Here is a 17,576-nt window from a genome sequence, read left to right as displayed (position 1 = left end):
ATTAAGCACGTAGAAAAGCTAAACTGCCTTCATCGTAATACCACATTCAATTTCACATATTACCAGAAAACGAGTGGTAAATAAATAGAACATTCATGTTGAAGTGTACATGTGAGTCAAAGACAACTTAACCCAAATTCATATTCTAGAAACCGAGGACACTGTACACATAATCGGTATATCATTGGGTGCAGTATTTCCAAAGTAATCTTCTTTTTCTGATTCAAATGAACACAGTGGAGACGCTTAGGATGTAAAAGCTTGAATAGATGAGCTGCATGACCCAAATCTGTATCCAAGTTTAACCATTTGAACAAAGCTAACAGGAAGACGGAATAAAGGAAGCGCAAATAAAAAACATTATATACGTTCTTTGACTTGCAGAACTACTCACTGCTCTATAAAAACATCCTCCCTAGCAAAATACAATGTAATCTTACAGGTAAAGACAATTTCACAACAAATGCTTTACATTTTTACAGATCCTTCCATTCATTTATCAAATTTAGCTGTAGATTTATATATTGAGCCAATAAGATTTCAGTATTAATGCTTTTTAGACTAGGACTAGGCTTACTTTGTGTCTGGAAAACTAACTCCTAGATCTGGAAAACTCACCAGAGGTCACTTAACACTTCATCTAATCTACAGTTGGACAACAAAAGGCCCAAGAGTGGCTCCTTGTCTCCAGACTGAAAGAAAGAACACTGCATTTGCAATAAGACCATGTTTTAGACATTTGTCATGCAGGTGAAGATGGGGGAGACATAAGTTCAACAGGATGCACACAGTTAGGGGCAAAATGTCTGAACAATGGCCAATTTTGTTATGGCACAAAAATGAAAATCCTGTAAAAGGACAACATGTCCAACCCCCCAGGTGGAAATGTGCATCAGTTGTCATCTGATTTTTGCAGAGTCTAGATGTCTAGATGCAATACTAATCTCCAGCAAGATGGCTAAAGATGCGTCAGCGCTAAAGAGCTAAAGACTGTTATAACGATCACAGAATGCTAGCTCATTAAAAGTACAATGAGTCAGTGAAACCTACTAATATTTGGTGAAATATGGTGAAAATATAGCTAATATTTGGGGGACTATATGGTCATGGTGGCCACGTTCCCTTTTGCTGAAGGGGCTTCCTCCCCTGAGAGACTAACCTTGTACTGTCTCTTTAAATCTTTTTAAAAAAATCTTTCCCCCTCTCAAAAATCTAATTAATCTCCACACCACCACCATAATTTTATTAAACTGAAGACTGTTAACATAAAGCTACTTTCTACAGTGAATGAATATACTTTGTATATACTTACTGAAAAAAAGGGTTTATCAGTTTAACCTTAAAAAAAACCCACACCACATAATTAAAACAACGATTCATACAAAGTATTTATTTAGGTTGAATAAAGTTAGTTAATGTACTTATTGTAACCACGTTATTTTTGTGTGTGGTTCTCAGTCACAGCCTAGACAGCCCATTCACAGATGTTTGTTCTCCATTATTCCAACATGCTTAAATCTTTAATTTCACTCCTTCCTCTCTCTCTCTCTCTCTCTGTACAAGGCTGCTCCATTCTTTACTATTACATTTTCCAATCATGTAATGTAGACCTTGATGGAGTAAACAAAGACTGTGACTACTTCCAGGAGTGTAAGGAGGACTGAAAGTACGAGTAAATGAGTAGTTCATTAAAAACTTGCTTAGTTACTTTTTCGTATTTCTGCTGTCACAGCCTGAACATATTTCTGAGCTTACATGGCTACATCACTGGAAATAATCTGTATAGAAAAACCCAAAAGCAAAAGTTCTGAGAGCTGAGACTGATCACCTTTCTGTGAACTGTGTAAGGAACAAGGTTTACACTAAACTGCATGCATTACATGGTTAGATGATTATAAAAGACATCCTAGTTTATGTTTCCAATACAGTATTTTAGAATCGCTGAGAGTGTGCAGAGGGTGTTACTGTTTAATTAAGTGCATTTAAGAGAAAAAAATGAGTTAAAATTATGAGAAGATGCTTTATTAATTATGTAGTTGTGGTGAGAGAGTCCTGCTGTCCATCAGCTCCCTGGACTCTAGCTTACATTAAAAGGTGTGAACCTCTACAGACAGTAAACACCTTAACAGCCTTCAAACTGTAGTTTCACTGAGATCAGTTCAGAACAATTACACCATTAAAAATCAGCAGCAACATCAGCAGCTTAGCCAGCTTTGATTTTTTACTGAAACATATTTCACTAGTAATCATGCTGATCACTTCATACAGATTCAGACATTATTACTGCATTTCACAGTTAAACAGCTGCTCAGCCTCTCACAGTTAAAGACAAGCACAGAGAGAGAGAGAGAGAGAGAGAGAGAGAGAGAGAGAGAGAGAGAGAGAGAGCGGGGTGGGATCAGATCAGGCCAGTTGACAGCATGACAGAATCAGTGTGGAGTGTCTATGAAGAGCCTGTATTAGACTGGACGTCTATTTCAGCCGTAAAACAACCGTTTATCTCCAAAACAGCAGCTAAGCTAGGTGTATAAACGGTGAACTGTGGGCGACACTTGTTCACTAAAGCAGCTGACAGACACTTGTAATACAATTTACGCAGCAGGTTTTAAGTGTAATAAACGAAAAGAAAGAAGAAAACCGTAAACATGGTAGCTTACCTGCTTAGCTTGGATCAGCTAGCTCGGCTAACGCTGCCTCAGTGAGAAAGGTAAGTGGTCTGAGTGAAAAAAAAGAAAAGCTTTCCAAAAAGAAATACAAATCTCCATTTTTTTGCTATTTTTATTTTGCTACATCATTTGAGCACAGCAGCTGTCTTTTACATTGACCAAAAAACTTCATTAATGAACCGATAATGCTCAAAATTTCTTGGAATAAAAATTCTTTACAGTAACATACACTGACAGTAAAGAATATTCTTGCTTTTTCCTGTAACCTTGCCACTTTGGAGATAACTTTTTTTTTGGACAACAGCGATATACAAGGAGCGATATGCAAAATATAGTGATATGCAAAAATATGAAGTTGCCAAGGAAAATAAAAAGTTAAAACACACACTATAAGTCCACTGTAACTGCATTAAAATGACTATTTACATTTTATTGAACCATGCACTCTCTAAAGGGTGTCTTAACACAACTATCTTATCACCATAAAGTGATGGACCATTGAAACAGTGTCTTTCTGACAAATTGTGAAATTAAAATACTGTGTTAACATAAGAACACAGTGTTAATAAGAACACAGTGCTCTTATGAAGCATCAGCAGCTACAGTTGTATGCAGTGAAAGTGAAAATATGTTAAATGTTAAACAAACTTAAACATTATGTGTTGAGTTTAAACATTAAGAGTTTAACATATGGAAAAAATAAAACCTTAAATATGCGATGTGCCATAACTCCATGTTGTTAACAAATACATTTGAAAAGTGCTGCATGATAGAACCTGAAAGGACAATACCTTCCATCAATGCAAGAGCAAACTCACTTCTCAGGATGCCTCTGTGCAGTGGGCACAACGTCCAGATAACGTGATGAAGATCTGCAAGAAGAGTCACAATACATCACTCCAGCTGACAAAGGTTCAAGCAAAGCAAGCAGTACATGAGTGTGTGTGTGTGTGTGTGTGTGTGTGTGTATATATATATATATATATATATATATATATATATATACACACACACACACACACACACACAAAAACATCATGACTTTAGATTTTCTTCTGTGGGTTGTTTTATTATCGTAATAAATTAATTTGCTGACCAGGATAGGATTAATAAACAGATCCTAATGTCCACATAAATAAATTGTCTACAATAATAGTTCCATCTATTTTGAGTTGCATTGAAAAAATGTGTTAAATACTTCGCTCTTACCCATGGTTCTCTATGAAAACATATCTGGGCTCATTGGTAACATCAGGAGTATGTGTAGCAACACTGGCCATGTCCACTGAGCCTTCTACATTTATAATATTACCCAGGTAGTATGCACCACGCATCATCACTGCTCCTATCACCTGCACAGGTGTAAAGCAGATAACTAGTGCAAATGTGCCGTCTGATCAGCATACCTATGTACATAAGTGGGGTGCAGCAAGCTTAAGCTCTGAGATGCAACAACACTACTGCCCTCTAGTGCCCCAAAGTACCCATGCACATCACTGTTCAATAGCAGTTATATTACTGCACACTTAAAAACAAAGGTGGCAAAAGGGTTCTTGAAATTAAGCTCTTGAAATACTAACCAGTGAGAGAGCAGCTGAAACCACATAAAAGAAGGGACAATGTTCCCAAACCTCTAAAATAAGTGTACAAAGGGGACAAAGAGGAAGAGCATCAGAATCTCAGTTGTCTTACTTGATACGAGTTTGATGTCCAGGTCCAGTTCATTCTGCTGGGACACAGTGGAGATGAGTGGTGAAATGGTGGGCAAGAGAGCCTCACTGATCACCTTGTATCTCCTAAAAGTATTTCACTTGGAACAACTGGAGCACAGTGTCCTCCAAGCTAAAACTTTCAACTTGTTATCAGTGCACCTGATGGTATAGGGGTGCATTAGTGCATATGGCATGGGTGACATGCACATCTGTGAAGGCACCATTAATGCATTAAACGACATATATACTATATTTCCAAAAGTATTCGGCTCATCTGCCTTCACACGCATATGAAATTGTGTGACATCCCATTCTTAATCCACAGGGTTTAATATGATGTTGGCTCACCCTTTGGAGCTGTAACAGCTTCAACTCTTCTGGGAAGGCTTTCCACAAGGTTTAGGAGTGTGTTTATGGGAATTTTTGATCATTTTTCCAGAAGCGCATTTGTGAGGTCAGACACTGAAGTTGGACAAGAAGACCTGGCTCGCAGTTTCTGCTCTAATTCATCCCAAAAGCGTTCTATCAGGTTGAGGTCAGGACTCTGTGCAGACCAGTCAAGATCTTCCACACCAAACTCGCTCATCCATGTCTTTATGAACCTTGCTTTGTGCACTTGTGCGCAGTCATGTTGGAACAGGAAGGGGCCATCCCCAAACTGTTCCAACAAAGTTGGGAGCATGAAACTGTCCAAAATCTCTTGGTCTGCTGAAGCATAAAGAGTTCCTTTCACTGGAACTGAGCTGAGCTCAACTCCTGAACAACAACCCCAAACCATTATCCCCCCTCCACCAAACTTTACACCTGGCACAATGCAGTCAGACAAGTACTGTTCTCCTGGCAACCGCCAAACCCAGAGACATCCATCGGATTGCCAGACGGAGAAGCGTGATTCGTCACTCCAAAAGTATTCACTGAGCGAGTGAATACTTTTTGAAATATAGTGTACATGTTGTGGCAACATATACTGCCACCAAGACGACATAATTCTCATGGAAGGCCTTGATTATTTCAGTAAGACAGTGTCAAACTACATTTTGCATGTATTACAACAGCATGGCTCCGTATAAAAAGACTTAGTGTGCTAAACTGGCCTGCAATGCAGACCTGTCACCCACTGAAACATCATTTCATTATGAAATGAAAAATACGACAAAGGAGACCCTGAACTGATGAACAGCTGAAATTCTATATCAAACAAGAATGGAAAACATTTCACTTACAAAACTACAGCTATCGGTCTCCTCAGTTCCCAAATGCTTGCAGAGTATTAGTAGTAGAAGAGGTGATGACACAGTGGCAAACATGACCCTGTCCCAACTTTTTGGGAATGTGTTGTTGGCATACAATTCAAATTGAGCATATATTTAAAAAAAAAAAAACAACAATAGAATTTCTAAGTTTCAACATTAGATTCGTTGTCTTTGTAGTATTTTATGACAGCATTTTAATACTGAGCCACTCAAAGAATATGCTTTCAAAAACAAAAAACAAACAAACAACAAAAAAAAAACCACAAAAACAAACAATAAAGAAAAATACTAACATGTAACATGCCCATACAACACCATGCTAGAGTTACAGGTCCTCATTATTGCTACACTGAGCACACTAGTGTCGGAGTCTGTCCTTCCACATAACACTGAAGCAGTCTAGCATAAAGGCACAATGCATGGAGTGTCTTCACCGTCAATTGCAGCATGGCATAAAACCACCCATCCTGTAAGTTAGGACAAAGGTGAAACTCCACAAATTTTTGCATAATAGAGTCATCAACATGTAAACAAAATCATTCAGGGTGGTTTGATACAAAATGGTTAATTGCAGAGAAATTTACTGATTGAGACTTTTTTCCCCCAGTGGTGGTGACAGGAAGCAGGGGTCACAATGTGTACAATGCAAATATAGCCATTTTATTTACTATCCAAAGAACTAGTGATCCTAAGTTATGTAATACAATAAATTTTAGGGGCAATAAATATTTCAGACATCTGGTTCCTATCATCACCACTGTAAATAATTTTGTAACTCTAAGTTTCTCAAAGATGGCACATTTCATGACAACCCTCTCTTAATGACACGGTTTATATATTAACAGTTGAATTATGTTTAAAAAATCCGTGTGATTCCCTTTTACTGTCCAAGATTACAGAATACTTGTAAACTAGGACATTAAAGCATTGTAAGTGTGTGACTAAAGATTGGCCTCACACTGCCAAACAAGATAAAGTGATTCAGGTTCTCAAGGTACAGTGTCTCTCCAGAACAGGAGCGAAGGCTGGAACTGGCTTTAACATGCTCACAGTTTTTTCTCACTGCTTGAGGATGCTGGATGTTGATCAGACTGCTGGCTTAGAAAAACAAACCAAGCAGACAGGAAGGCACATTAGAAAGTCCTGGAAGTAACTTGCATTGTTCATGTAGTGTTGACTAGAACCAAGGAATACAAGAAAGGTTTCTTGTTTTTTTTATCACAGTAAGTTGGATCAATCTTCTTCCTCAGGACGTATTCTAGCAGGAAGACTGTCCAAGTGTTTGAATTTGTCTGCCATGTTTCTGTTGTCAGAGTTCTCCAGCGTCATGCATTCGTCCTTCTCCTTCCCTCCTGTCATCACTCTCGGACTCCTCTGTAGATCCTTTTGTCCCCATGTCACCTTTCCATACCTCCTTCAGGCATTCTGAAAAAGAATGACAAAGGAGACAAATCAAAAAACAAAAGTGTCCTGCGAATATGAATGTGTGTGTCTGAACAAGTGCAGTTTGACACTGAATTCAGCTTAGAGTTGCAACAATCAGTCAACAAGCTACAACGTAATTAGTCATTAACTGATTAAGGAACTGACACATTATTTACTTAAACAAAGAAGTGCTCTATAAATGTTCATGACACATCTAAAAATCATAATTTTTAAGACATAAATGCATTTTTCCTCAACATTTTACCAACTTTCAATCATAAACAACATTTATTCATGTACTCTTGCTGAAATGGTGCCCAGAGTGCTCTGCAGCATGCATTAATTGTGAAGTGTGCAGCACATAAAAGCCTCTCCCAAAAAGAACAATCCAGATCTATTAATCAGCAATCTGTCTAATGTATTAAAAGACACAAGTTGTTTTGTTTTTTCCAGTTACATAAATATGCTTAATTTTAATGCCCAATTGCATCCAGCTGTTTAAGTATTTCTGTTTTTATCACATCCCACATTCTTTTTGGGGGCTGAGCCCATCTAAGGCAAAGTCCTAGACTCTCCCTGTGTCTATGAATAATTTGTTGCAGGAAGATTCGTCTCATTCAGTGCAGATGGAGCGTTTGAGTGTAGCGCCCTTACCGGAGTCAGAGTTTTTCAGGACATGGACCTCACAAAGGAACTTCTCCAGTCTTTCCTCCTGATGATTGAAGTACCAGTCCTCTATCACCTCCTCATATTCTTCCAACATAGTTTCACACTGAAACAAAATATTGTGCATTACTGTGGTAAATAAACATTCGTCTCACCTCCTCAACCCGTTCATGCATGCTTCCATTGAAATATATACAGTTCAACTTAGAAACATGTACCATCTCCATGTATTGTATTTAAGATCACAATTTACTTTACATCTGGTTTGGGTTACAAAACCGGACAGACTATCCTGAACCACATCCTCACATTTCTCAGACAAAAATAACACCAAGTGTGAACAAACACAGTGCACACCTATATGCCGCAGATGGTTTCCAGTAGCTGAAGTGTTACCTGTCTCTTCATGTCTGCCACCTCCACTGTTGGCTCATCCCAGAGCTCATAGGGGACACCAAGCTCTACCTTTACTCCCTTATTAACCAGGTGCTTCAGTGTGCTCATGGTCTGACTGGTGCCCTGGAACACACCCATTTACAATGATACTCCAACTACAATAGCAAAACAAGAATTGCCTAAACATCCAATTTAATCTTTGATTACATGCTTTGACTGAAAGGCTTACAGCCTCTTTTCACAAGCCAATCCACAATCCACAACAGAATGGAAGTCAATATATTTATTCATTTAAATAAAATATTGTTGAAAAAAATATATAGTTTCCCCATAAATCTGTTATCAAACTAAATAGGACACTATTGGCTCTCAGTGTCTGAAATGTTATGACAATGTGTTGAGCTGCAAGTAAGCAATGCAATGAGATGTGAAAGGGGAAGGAAAAATGCACAGTTTAAACTGAAGGATCTTCAAAGTGGGTGGAAATTGCATTTTTATGGCTTCTGTGGAAAGGGGTTAAATACTGAAAGACTGTAAATACAGAAAAGGAACAGGCTGCCTATGGTTGTAGTAAACAACCTTAGCATATCGGAGGCTCCCGGGTCTCTCAGCATGGACGCTGTACTGCAGTATCCCTTCACAGATATTGTCAACAGCTTCTGTCAATCTTGTTTCCCTTAAAAAAAAAAAATGTGTAAAGTTCATGATCATTAATAACTACACCATGCATATCTAAGGTTAATTCAATCTTATTACTATGTCAGTCTCTACTGTGATACATCCAAACAATTACCCTTGGCCCTTCCCATTTCTCCATCACTTCCAGTCACTTACGAGGTGTTATACTTAATTTTGCGTCTGCGTTTTCCAGTGTCCAGCACCTCTCCAAGCTCCAGAACCTCTTTGGAGCGGCCAGTCTTCTCTAGAGATGCCTGAAGCTCTACTGTCAAGAACTTGCACACTGCCCCAAAATACATAAAGGAGTGTAAATGTAATTCTTACTATTATTATATTATTACAAATATTATTACTATTATTATTTTGCTAGCTACGTTATTCATTTAACAAAGAAAACAGTTTGAAAAGCACTGAGGTTAATGCTAAATCACATATGCAAGTTAGAAACACAGATTAGACACAGAGCACATTATTAATCAGCCTCTAGCTCCGTGGCCAGCAGTCAGGATCTGTTAAGCAGCATAGAGATTCCCAATGGGTGTGTGAAGTATCTGTATGATGCATCATGGGTATTGTAGTGAAAGAACACTGATGGAGGAAAACAAGCATTGAACAAAATCGTAAATTCGGTCAAACCAATGCGGCTGACAGCTGCAGTGAAGCACTGCAGAACACTACATAACATGTAAATGCTAGTTTTAGATCGGAATGCCCCCTTTAAGTAGAATTTAATAATATATTATCATTTAAAATGAAGTATAAAAATTCTGGATTGCAAGTACATAAAGAACAGATACAAGCAGGAAGGGAGGCCCCAGACACCCTGACTTTACTATAAGAACCACTGAAAGTTTTTTTACAAGAATAATACGCGTATCAAACAAAAAGATATTCACTTTTAAATGTTCTGTATTAAAACCTGCCACTTAATTACCAACCATATCAAACAGCACAACTACGAAAGTCCTACTGAGCTCAACAGTAACTTACCTTCACATTTATTAGGAAGCCGCTCGTCCTGGTCTGCTGCAGCAAGGATAAACACAAAACACAGAAATAAGGCTGAAACTTTCATTATGGCTGCATTTAGTTTTAGGCTCAGCGCTGAAAACCTGACATTACAGCCACATCGACACGGCTCGGCACCACAGAGCCTGTCGGCACAGCGCATGCGCATTTTATACATAAAGCTCTGACGAAAAGGCAAAAGAAGAGGCTGAAAAAATGGTTGTAGAAATTACGCTGAACATATTCTCATTTTTAACGCTTTTGATGATGTTTTAAATCGCACAAGTTGTTAGTAAACATATTATATCAAAGAGAAAGAAAAATCTGATTAGAGACCATAGACTGTCGACAGGTCTGAAGATTTTGTTTTCATGTAACCGTTGTATTTTTGTTTTCCAACATCAGTACACGATAACAACTTACTTAAGAATCTTAAAAAGTGTCTTTTTGGTAAATATTAAGTTACACTTTTGAATTATTATCTTGAATGAAAAGTAGATTCATATCACTTTTTTAAAGTGAGAAAAATGCTTTTATTGTGAAATTGAGTGCCATAGCCACCGGAAGTCAATGACACTGAGACTGTGTTCGTTTTAAAAACCTCAGGATACCGAGCGCCTTACATGTATTTGTTTCCTAGATTTTATTGTTTTTAACTGTACGCTTTTAAATGTGTGACAGAGGCGACTCTAATGATGGAGAGGTCAGTAAGCGCAGAGTGGCGTATGTTTACAGTTCGGAGTATGTTGAGACGTGTGACTCCTTATCGAAAGTGCCGAACCGGGTGAGTGCCCTGACTGACTGGACCAGCATCTCTGTACACGAGCTTAGCGCTCAGCGGTGTGTGCACTCTTTCAGGCCTTTCTGCTGCTACTTATAGGAAGATGTAGGTTTTGGCATGAAGCGTGTACGAACGGTGATGAAACTGACGTGCCTTTTGCATTTTTAGTAACACCTTTGAAAGCATAACGTTATTCTTCTGTGTTTACCTTTCCAGGCAAGTATGGTCCATTCCCTGATTGAAGCCTATGGATTGTTACAGTACCTAAGGTGTGCACCTTTCTTCTAATTTACAACACTTTCACTGGACTGTATCTTTTTGATGCTTACTAGACTGCCAAATTATGAGAAACCAGCACTAAGCTCACCATTGTTCCTTAATGACCAAGATGATTGCTGTCACGTACTCTTCTTTAAGCATTGTACCCCTCCAGACATGAGACAGGTTTGGTGAGTAATGTATGGTTGAGAGATATTCTGAAATGAAACCGAATACCATTGCAGGGTGGTCAAGCCTCATGTGGCTTCGATGGAGGAGATGGCAGTGTTCCACACGCACTCCTACCTAGAACATCTCCACAAGATCAGCCAGACCGGTGACAACGATGACCCTCAGTCTGCTGATTTCGGACTGGGTAAGAGTCACTGCATGTGTAAATCTAACGGAAACTTCTGAAGTTTGTGACTGAGTATTGGAAAACCACCCTTTATTATGTTGGGATGCATGTAGGAATGCATCATGAAGTGAATCTCCTTCTTGTCAATACTCCTAGGCAAACAGCAAAATCTACAAAACAACATATGTGTGTGTGTGTGTGTGTACACCGATAACAGATTAGTAAGCCAATGAAGTGCAAGTAAGACTGATGTGAAATACATTTTTTGATCAGTTTCATCTTAATAAATTGAGTTATTAGTTGTGAGAGTTCTAAATTGCTCAAGGTGTTCAAAAGCAGTTGGAGAGCCAGAGAGTGGAAATAGGCTTTGATGTTCAATAACTAATATTATTATTTGCTTTAGTAACTGTTTGTGACATTATTTCTGATTCTGATGATTTTGCATTACCATGTTAGTCAAAGACCAACCACATAGACATCTGATTGCTTGGTACATTGCCTAATATCAGGAGTAAGAGGACCTGTGTCTTCTTTCTACTAAAAGGGAAAAGTAATCGGTTGCATGACAGAGTTATAGTGAATGGCACAACTGGCATTTGAGCTTTAATCCTAGCCGTCAAGCTCACTCTCAGGAGACAGATTTCTTATACTGGACTCTTAACACTGAAGACTTAGGCAAAAGTAGCAAAACTGGTTTCATATGAGAATTATGAAAAACCTGCCAATGTACAGAGAAGGAGAAGGAATGTTAAAGAAGGACATTACACAAACTGCTCTCCATTATGGAGGATGATGGCCACCTACTGCATACCATCATCATGGACAGGAGGAGCATGTTTAGTGGCAGGTTGCTGTCACAGAGTTGCTCAACCGACAGATTCAGGAGAACCTTTGTCCCCAGAGCCATCAGGTTCTTCAGCTCTTCTGAAGGGGGCCAGAAGAGAAGAGGGAAGAGGAGAGATGAGGACTGAATCTGAATCTCATGTTAAATCACGAATCATTGGTCTTATACCTCATGCTTAATCTTCTGTTTCTTTATCCATCTGCACATATGGACACCTTGCTGCACATGTTGTACTTTCTGCATACTTTTTTGCACGTCTGGACACTAGACACTTTATTTTGGTACCAATATCTGCACATACTTATTCATTCAGTGTGGTCATTATATGCTGTTACCTGTACCTCCCTGTACAGTCATTTATACACTGCATCTTTCATCTCAGGTTATAGAACTTATTGCAGATTGTTGTAATTTTCTGTTTGTATATCTATGCCTATAAATAGGATCTTTTTATATTTATTCTTCCTATTTTACACCCTTTTTACTATTACTGTACTGTGTTGTGTTGTGTGTCTGCTACTGGGTGCTAAATTTTCTTTGGGATCAATAAAGTATCAATCCATCCACCCACTCACCCATCCACCCACCGACTCACCCATCCATCCACCCACCGACTCACCCATCCATCCACTCACCCACCCATTCACACACTCACCCATCCACCCACTCATCCACTCACCCACCTACTCACCCAACTACTCACCCACTCACTCACCCATCCATCCACTCACCCACTCACTCATCCATCCATTCACCCACTTACTCACCCATCCATCTATTCATCCATCCATCCATCCATCCACCCACAAGTGCAATATATCAAGCCATGTGCATCATATTATTGTGTGCAATGCTCACTTACAGACACCAGAGGGCAGTGTAGGCCCAAAGCTTCTATGAAGGTCAGTTCATCTTCAGTTCAAGTCCATCAGCATGGTCACAGTTTGCCTTTATATTGGATATCGGCCATATATGCTTTAGGCAACTGACATACAGATACTTCAGACTATTTCTGAGGATGGAGGTTTTTATCTTAGTGTCGGAGGCATTTCAGTTGCCAGATTTTTTCCTTAATGTACTTTTTTGCTTTCTTTTTGTCCATCACTCCTTAGGGTATGATTGCCCGGTAGTGGAGGGTATATTTGATTATGCAGCGGCTGTTGGTGGAGCCACTCTGACTGCTGCCCAGTGTCTGGTGGATGGAAAGTGTGAAGTAGCTATCAACTGGGCAGGAGGCTGGCATCATGCCAAGAAGTAAGAGGACTCAGCAAGCCTGTTTTGTCAACCTTTAAAACAATCACTGAGTCACCAGATTAGAAAGTTCCTGATAGCAAATACAATAGCAAAAATGCCTGTTATTGGCAGTAGTAGATTTCTTTGATGCTCAAAATGAAGCAGTTTTTCTGTTAACATATCATCTACAGATCACATTTCTGCATATTTTAATGCCCAATTACTGTTTATTTGCTGGATTTCAAATATTGGAGAAACAAATAAAAATTAAAATGTAGCTTGTACAAAGGTCGTGGCACATTTAGTATGTTGTTTTATGCTAAATTCACCAAATAAAAGGATCTATGCTCTTTTATGCTTATGCTTTATGCTATTTATAATTATAACATAAGTTATTTTAATTAGAAAATTAACACTTTTTCATACATCTGCAGTTTTATTTACTGAACAGTGTAATTTCTAGCTTTTAAAAAGGGTTGTGTGGAATATGCCAGTGACAGACTTAATTCAGTGGTGTTTCAGAAATTATAATCTAAATATTTAAAATATTCAAAATCATCTGTGAATCTTTGCAGTGTTTTAGAATGGATCAGGCTACAATGAGTATTTGGATATGGCAGCTTTATCCACAGTGTTAAATAAGCAAGTGGAAATGTTTGTGTTGTCTTGCAAGCCAAAGAACAAATTGTGAGAGTTATGAGTCTAATATAATGCAAAGTACCCAGTGCTAAACAATGCAGTGTGCGTATGTGTTTGAAGGGATGAGGCGTCAGGCTTCTGCTATGTGAACGATGCTGTTTTGGGCATCCTCAAACTGCGAGAGAAGTATGAGCGGGTACTTTATGTGGATGTGGATCTTCATCATGGAGACGGTAATCATTAAAATAAAAGACATAAAAAAATCACTTATGTCTACAGTCTTGTTCAAGTGTAAATGAATTTCAATCAGTGTCTCATACATGGCAAATTTCATACAGTAGGCATGTCAAGTTTGGTTTTAAACTGGTTAAGTGGTTAAATAATCAGTGTCCAATAAGCAAAGCTCATGGTGCTTTTACTTTTATGTATTTTGATGAATAGGGATCTTTTATATTTCTTCTAATAATGATATCTGATCTATTGTCTTATCTACAGGTGTGGAAGATGCCTTCAGCTTCACTTCCAAAGTGATGACGGTGTCTCTGCACAAATTCTCTCCTGGCTTCTTCCCAGGTTGGTTCAGCATGTCTCTTTGCCTCAGTGCAGACCAGCCTGCCTTTTAATTCACTTAATTGACAGCCATGTTTCAACCGATGCCAAACCCTGAGCAGCCAGCTCCACATCAGTGCCCATAGAGTCTGATTACCAATCCGATAGTGGAGACAATGGCTTTGCTGACTTGAGGAGAATACTGTGCAAAGGGGGCAAACCACATTTTAACTATTGAACTGATATATTAAAATAACAACAGTTTCTAAGGTCTGAGATTTTTTGGATGTAAACAACTACTATTGCCTCTGGATTGTTACTAGAAGGTATATGGTCTGAGAGAATGGCTATTCTCCATTAAACAGCATTAATTATGCAGCCATTGCAGGCAAGATGCTGTCAATTATTTTAAATTTTATAGGTGAGTTTTTATAGGGAGTGGCTTGCTCAGGTAAACACATACCAGGAACTGAAGGTGCGAGCAGTGTGTCTGGTATTGGAGTGAACAATTTACTTCAGTACTGCCAAGTTTTGAAAAATTCTGTAAAATTCAATGTCAAATTTCAATACTTATTTAATCAGTCAGTAAAATCTAGACTGGCTATCTAAATTACAAATCATAAGAATGTTAGTAATGTCAGTGCTTCTTAACTTCTGCATGGTGCTCCTCCTGATTACTCTGCAATCCATTGAGGTCTATGACTTAATGCAATATGTGTTGTATTTAAAATAATGTATTGGAAAAAGAATTGTTTAAGAATCAGTGTCAGTATTGGTATGCAATTTTTTTTTTTCATAACATCCAGCTCTGTTGCCAACTGGCTACCATTTGACAGGTACAGGCGATGTGAGTGACACAGGACTAGGGAAGGGCCGCTGGTATGCTGTCAATGTGCCTCTGGAGGATGGAATCAGAGATGACCGCTATCTCCAGGTCTTCACCAGGTCTGCTTCTCACCTTCACCTTCACCTTCATTTGTTGCATCAGATGTCCGCCCTTGGTCCCTGTGTTATTATGTGTTTGTTGTTGTTAAAGAAGTTTCAATTTAGCTATTTCTGTGACAACCTGAGATTTTGTGATTCTCTTTTTATGCATGACCAGTCTATTACTTATCCGAGAATATTGATTGAATATCACCAAAAAAAGTCCAAATACATAGTGGCTTGTTTTTTGCAGTATGATGTTATTTCTAAGGATTTAGTGGTTTCATGCTCGTATGCCTTTATTAAGACTACTAACCTTATGGTTGCCATCTGCTCACGTCTATTACAGCAAAACAGGGTGAATTCAGGTACAAAACACCATCTTGAATTAACATTTACAGTTGACAACTGACACGCATATAAGTCAGTAAAGCACAAGTTAACTAAAACTTTTGGGGTTTGTTTATTTATTTATTTATTTATTTTTACCATATTAAATTATATGAACTAGAATTGCACAAAGTATCAAAGGATCAGTACTTTTTCAGAGCTGCAGTTTAACAAATAAATCAGTGCTACAACCTGGAATACTTTCAGTTCTTTTAATTATTTTTTTAAAATAACTATCACCAGATTGACATTTGACTGGTATTTTTCTGTCATACCATGACTGGTATTTTTCTGCATTTGAAAGGTTTTTCATTGATAGAAATACTAAATTGAAAAAAGAGCATGTTATTTAAGCTGTAAAAATGTAAAAAATGTAGTTTTTATCTAGTAAACATTTGGTGTTCAGGCAGTGATGAGTGTTTGATGTTTAACCGTAGTATCATTTGGAATCAAGCATTGTGATACTCCACTATTGAAATTTTAGTTTCATAAAATCAGTAATTTATGTCTCTTGGATCATAATTCTCTTTGCACTTTTGACAGCGTCATGCAAGAAGTGAAAGCGGTGTTTAATCCAGAGGCTGTTGTGATGCAGTTAGGAGCAGACACCATGGCCGGTGACCCCATGTGCTCTTTCAACATGACTCCTGTTGGGGTTGGCAAGTGTCTGAACCATATTCTGGAGTGGGAGCTACCTACGCTGCTGTTAGGAGGAGGTGTGTGTTTATGCACAAATGTGTGTGTGTGTGTGTGTGTGTGTGTTGTCAACTGGGAGTCTAAATAAGCACATTTTCTAGCTGTGTTGTCATGCTTCCAAGTAGATTGCTGTCTTCAAGTGTAACAAAAGACACTGACAAGCTCTTGTCAAAGACGCTGAGTGTTTTTGTCCATGCCTGCTGAGGTCCTCTCTTGTTCCTGTTGCCAGGCAGTAGCCCAGGCCAAAAAGTTTATTAGTGTGTAGTTAATGGAGGGGGGTAAAGGAGGTAAACTTTGTGATTTTAGCCCATTTTGAAATGAGCTCTGAACTCAAGACCTGCCTGGCCAAGCACTGGATGAAAGGTAGTAATTACAGCAGTACAATGAAGCCCTTTGCTAAGATTCATTCTCTCTCTCCCTCTCTCCCTCTCTCTCTTATACGTACACTCACACACACTCACGCACACAGGCGGTTATAATCTTGCCAATACTGCCCGCTGCTGGACCCATCTGACAGGGACAGTGCTGGAACAGACTCTGTCCTCAGAGATACCAGACCACGAGGTAAGACCCCTGTCCCCTCTCTCCTTTCAACACTGCCTGAAAATCCTTCTTTCTTCCCTCGGTTCTTCCTTCTTTCCCCTCCTCACTCCATCTCTCTCTCTCTCTCTCTCTCTCCGTCTCTGCTGAGTCACCGGCTCTAATCAAAGATGTCCGAGCGCCTCTCAATAAACGCGTTTGTTTTCATGTGATTCAGAGGGAAGGAGGGGTGTGTGTGTGTGTGGGTGTGTGTGTGTGTGTGTGTGTGTGTGTGTGTGTATGTGTGTGAAGGGGTGGAGGGGGTCTTAACAATACCACTCTGTCCCAGCCGCTTGACAGAGAGGGACTTGTGCTTTTCTTTCCTCCACCTTTTTTTTCCTCTTCTCTCCTCTTTCCTTGGAGAAGGAGAAAGCGTGTGTGCACACACACCACACTGAAAGGAAGGGTTTTTCTTTCTTTTCTTTCTTTTTTTTTTTTTTTTTTTTTTTTTTTTTTTAAAGTTGATGGGGATTTTTTTTGAGAAGGATTGTAAATTCCCACATAATTGCTTCTTCAGAAGA

At 38.8% G+C, this 17,576-nt stretch overlaps 2 protein-coding genes across 5 annotated transcripts in view; one reads left to right on the top strand and one right to left on the bottom strand.

Annotated features, from left to right (window-relative positions):
• Positions 1-5,799: 5,799 nt before the first annotated feature.
• cnpy4 (canopy FGF signaling regulator 4) lies at positions 5,800-9,952 on the bottom strand. The gene is made up of 6 exons (XM_017699695.2): positions 9,787-9,952; positions 8,953-9,079; positions 8,698-8,794; positions 8,119-8,241; positions 7,711-7,828; positions 5,800-7,056 (listed from the first exon to the last, which is right to left on the bottom strand). Exons 1-6 carry the CDS (start codon positions 9,869-9,871, stop codon positions 6,941-6,943), a joined length of 666 nt encoding a protein of 221 aa, XP_017555184.1. The 5' UTR covers positions 9,872-9,952; the 3' UTR covers positions 5,800-6,940.
• Positions 9,953-10,367: 415 nt separating this feature from the next.
• hdac8 (histone deacetylase 8) overlaps positions 10,368-17,576 on the top strand; it is a 32,329-nt gene continuing 25,120 nt past the window's right edge. For 2 of the 4 annotated variants that reach the window (XM_017699691.2, XM_017699692.2), the window contains exons 1-9: positions 10,368-10,588; positions 10,802-10,854; positions 11,089-11,219; positions 13,158-13,299; positions 14,038-14,150; positions 14,413-14,490; positions 15,303-15,411; positions 16,324-16,496; positions 16,946-17,040. In XM_017699691.2, coding sequence (XP_017555180.1) covers positions 10,475-10,588; positions 10,802-10,854; positions 11,089-11,219; positions 13,158-13,299; positions 14,038-14,150; positions 14,413-14,490; positions 15,303-15,411; positions 16,324-16,496; positions 16,946-17,040 — 1,008 coding nt within the window. In that variant the 5' untranslated portion in view covers positions 10,368-10,474. Of the gene's footprint in view, positions 10,691-10,801; positions 10,855-11,088; positions 11,220-13,157; positions 13,300-14,037; positions 14,151-14,412; positions 14,491-15,302; positions 15,412-16,323; positions 16,497-16,945; positions 17,041-17,576 lie in introns of all 4 variants that reach the window. The other 2 variants (XM_017699694.2, XM_017699693.2) reach the window with 2 other exon arrangements.

The sequence above is a fragment of the Pygocentrus nattereri genome, chromosome 2 (assembly GCF_015220715.1).
Source record: "Pygocentrus nattereri isolate fPygNat1 chromosome 2, fPygNat1.pri, whole genome shotgun sequence".
Lineage (NCBI taxonomy): Eukaryota > Metazoa > Chordata > Actinopteri > Characiformes > Serrasalmidae > Pygocentrus > Pygocentrus nattereri.
This window is presented reverse-complemented; position numbering and strand designations above follow the sequence as displayed.

What these genes read in the sequence shown, in the direction of transcription:
- cnpy4 (XM_017699695.2), bottom strand. Translation starts at nt 9,871, where the DNA reads ATGAAAGTTTCAGCCTTATTTCTGTGTTTTGTGTTTATCCTTGCTGCA. An exon ending in GCTTCCTAATAAATGTGAAG is followed by an intron (nt 9,080 to 9,786) that starts GTAAGTTACTGT and finishes ATTTTGGGGCAG; the next exon opens with TGTGCAAGTTCTTGACAGTA. An exon ending in GGAGCCTCCGATATGCTAAG is followed by an intron (nt 8,242 to 8,697) that starts GTTGTTTACTAC and finishes GGTGTGTTCCAG; the next exon opens with GGCACCAGTCAGACCATGAG.